Source organism: Octopus sinensis, linkage group LG21, assembly GCF_006345805.1.
Source record: "Octopus sinensis linkage group LG21, ASM634580v1, whole genome shotgun sequence".
NCBI classification, from domain to species: domain Eukaryota; kingdom Metazoa; phylum Mollusca; class Cephalopoda; order Octopoda; family Octopodidae; genus Octopus; species Octopus sinensis.
Window position 1 is genome coordinate 28207753 of NC_043017.1, and position 3983 is coordinate 28211735.

Here is a 3983-nt window from a genome sequence, read left to right on the forward strand (position 1 = left end):
TTTTCTTTAACGCACCCCTCCCTAGATCTTCCCACCAGTTCTACCCTCTTTGTGGGCCCAAATCAGTATTAAATACTCTACTGTGTTTATATCACGTTTCTAAGATCTTTGATTCTCCACCGACAAGTTTGAATTGTCTGTTTTTTTCTATAATGGACAAGATTTAATTACTAACCTTCGTCATTTTTAAAATTCAAATTGTAGTAGTCTTAATCAGATACACATGGAAAATCAACTGGAAAGTCTAATGGGTCTCTATGGCTGTCACAAACATCACGAACTTCCTAAATAGTTACTGCATAATTCAAATATGTAATAATTCTACATTTCATTGGCTGTTTTAATACAAGGGTATAACATATCGCGCACATATTTTTGTAAGTTATTATAAAATCCTTCAATAATTGTGATGGAAGCACTCCGTCGGTTACGACGACGAGGGTTCCGGTTGATCCGAATCAACGGAACAGCCTGCTCGTGAAATTAACGTGTAAGTGGCTGAGCACTCCACAGACACGTGCACCCTTAACGTAGTTCTCGGGGATTCAGCGTGACACAGAGAGTGACAAGGTACAACAGAAACAGGAAGTAAGAGTGAGAGAAAGTTGTGGTGAAAGAGTACAGCAGGGATCACCTCCATCCCCTGCCGGAGATCGTGGAGGTTTAGGTGTTTTCGCTCAATAAACACTCACAACGCCCGGTCTGGGAATCGAAACCGCGATCCTATGACCGTGAGTCCGCTGCCCTAACCACTGGGCCATTGCGCCTCCACCTTAAATAATTGTAAATATACGTGTTATATTCATGATATTAGCATCAATAGAATTAACTTAATTTACATGGCTCAAGGAGCATATTCCTGCGCCATTGAGACGAGTGTGTCGACTTTCGGGAGTTAGGTGCTCAAGTTAGATTATACATGTACAGATCGGTGTTTCTAGGTTTAAAGTGTGAAGAAAGGGAATGGAACATACGTACAGGGCTGAGAAAGATAAATATATAACTGGAAATGTATAGATTTTACTAATTTTGTTCTCTCACTACATTAAGGATATTGTGTATAATCAAAGTACATAAGTTTAAGAAATGCTGTATTACTTCTGACACGGATATGGTCCAGTATTGAGTTTCACGAAGAAAATTAAGAACGTTACATCCGTTACCCTACCACATGATTCATCCTACGTACGAAAACAAAACATTATTAGTATTCATTTTTATTATGACTCATTTGCCTTCAGTTTATTTTATAACAAAATTCAATTACTTGACTAAAAGATTAAGTTGGGAAAAATGATTCTATAGTTACTTGTCTTCTTGAGACATGTTTTAATGTATTATGTTTTTTTTTTGTGTTCAATTTAGGTTCAGATGCGTGGTCTGTCAGGAAATATAAAGTTAACGAACGGTCGACGAATGGACTTTTCCTTGGATATACTGCAGCTAAAGGAATCTGGACTACGTAAAGTAAGTAAACAGCAAAAAATGCCATTCACTCTTCGTTTCATTCAGATACTCTTTTTCTTGTTTCAATCATTTAACTGTGGCCATGCTGGAGCACTGCCTTTAGTCGAGCAAATCGACTCCAGAACTTATTCTTTGTAAGCTTAGTACTTATTCTATCGGGCTCTTTTGCCGAACCGCTAAGTTACGGGGACGTAAACACACCAGCATCAGTTGTCAAGCGACGTTGGGGGAGGGGACAAACACCGACACACACAAATATATATATATAATATAATATATATATATATATATATATATATATATATATATATGTAAACAGTAAAAAATAAATACAGACATGGACAAGAACATGAAACACCAAAGAGACGACACAAGAACCACAGACGGGACATTCGAAGCCCTCAGTCATCAGTCAAGAACCAGATCATCTTCGCAATATCGGCTGATTAATCTTGAGATTGCTCCGATCTGGGCAGCCCGCCAAGGGAATAAGCAAGCGCTTAGGTCCCCTGGAAGAAAGCTTCGAATGTATACAACACGGGACGGAAAACGAACGAAGTACACGAACAAAAATACAGAATACGTGACACCAATAAGAATACAAAAACGTAAAAACAATAACGGTAAAGATAAAAAACAAAACAAAACAGGACGTAGGACAGGGTCTTTCGACAGGACGAGTTGAGTTTGGGGCTGGCTTATGAAGTTGTACCTAATGGCCGCAGGGGGACGAAACAAATACGTGTTGCTTCGACGACTGCTGGAACGAAAAGGGCGCTCAGCAGCGGCTAGCGGTCACGTGAGAACAAAAGACAGGAGAAAGGGACAGATGAAAAGAGAGAGAAGGTGGACGAGGGAGGAGAAGAAAGAGGACAGATCGAGGGACTGGAGAGTGAGAGAGATAGAGAAAGTAGAAGGGGGGGACGGATGGAGAGGAAAGAAAGGAAGGGGAATAAGGGAGGAGAAAGAGACAGATCAAGAGTCGTATCAATGCTAGAGAAAAAATATACTTATCGTATAAGGACAATGTGGATACGTAGCCGCCGATTATATATGTCAACAGTAAAAAATAAATACAGACATGGACAAGAGCATGAAACACCAAAGAGACGACACAAGAACCACAGACGGGACATTCGAAGCCCTCAGTCATCAGTCAAGAACCAGATCATCTCGCAAATTCGGCTGATTAATCTTGAGATTGCTCCGATCTGGGCAGCCCGCCAAGGGAATCTAAGCCAAGCGCATTAGGTCCCCTGGAAGAAAGCTTCGAATGTATACAACACGAATGTATAATACCCTTCAGTTCATTTGGTTTTGTCGATTCAATCATTAAACGACTTTGATTGACATATCTAACTGCTATATGTCTTTACGGCGCAGGAGTGGCTGTGTGGTTAGTAGCTTGCTTACGAACCACATGGTTCCGGGTTCAGTCCCATTGGCTGGCACCTTGGGCAAGTGTCTTCTATTATAGCCTCGGGCCGACCAAAGATTGTGTGTGGATTTGGTAGACGGAAACTGAAAGAAGCCCGTCTTATATATGTATATATATGTGTATATGTATGTATATATGTTTGTGTGTCTGTGTTTATCCCCCCAACATTGCTTGACAACCAATGCTGGTGTGTTTACGTCCCCGTACCTAGCGGTTCGGTAAAAGTGACCGATAGAATAAATACTGGGCTTAATAAGTCCTGGGGTCGATTTGCTCGACTAAAAGGCGGTGCTCCAGCATGGCCACAGTGAAATGACTGAAACAAGTAAAAGAGTAAAAGAGAGTACTGTGTCATTGGATTTTGTTCTTGTTGTCGTAATAGTATTTTTGATGCAGATTAGCCTCAGAGCAACTCGAAACTCTGAGTGGCAGTTCATTTTAGATATGTCTGAGATGTTTTTACAGCTTTAATATCAAAGTATATAATATATATTGCATACATACACAATATCCAGCGTGTATACTCAATAGTCAGTACGTTTTGTTTGAGGTATATTTAACTGATATTTCTAGTAACTCGTTCCACACAGTAGAGCCTTACTTATTGGCTGATAATATAACTAATTGAAGTAAGAGGTCTTTATTTGCTTTCTCATTACTTGAACAAATAATTGGCAATGATTTTAACACAGTATATGATATATTAAGAGTAAATTAAATGTGAACACACTCCTCATAAATTCATGTTTATGTTCGCTCAAGTTTTAAGTCTTTGAAACGCATGAATCACTGTTCATTGAAGTTGACATTTTTTACATCTACTTTGCAATATAAATTATCTGAGAATATTACGGCCACATCATTCATAGCACAGTAATACAGAAGCCAGGAATGTCTGGTTAAAGCACTCGGTCTGCCATTTCTTGGTGCGGTTCGAAATATTCAACACGTGACGTTGAACTTTCGACAAGTAATTAAGTATTTTCTACGATAGGCGCACACTGGGGGATAGAATATATATTCGCAAGAGAATTTAATTAACAGAAATGCTACAAAATCTATATGCATGCAAATGGCG

General features: G+C 39.4%; 1 protein-coding gene across 1 annotated transcript in view; it reads left to right on the forward strand.

Annotated features, from left to right (window-relative positions):
- The window catches only part of LOC115222821 (glutamate receptor ionotropic, kainate 2-like), a 310276-nt gene that overhangs the window by 186033 nt on the left and 120260 nt on the right, over window positions 1–3983 (forward strand). The window contains 1 exon segment of the mRNA XM_036511777.1: window positions 1366–1467. Coding sequence (XP_036367670.1) covers window positions 1366–1467 — 102 coding nt within the window.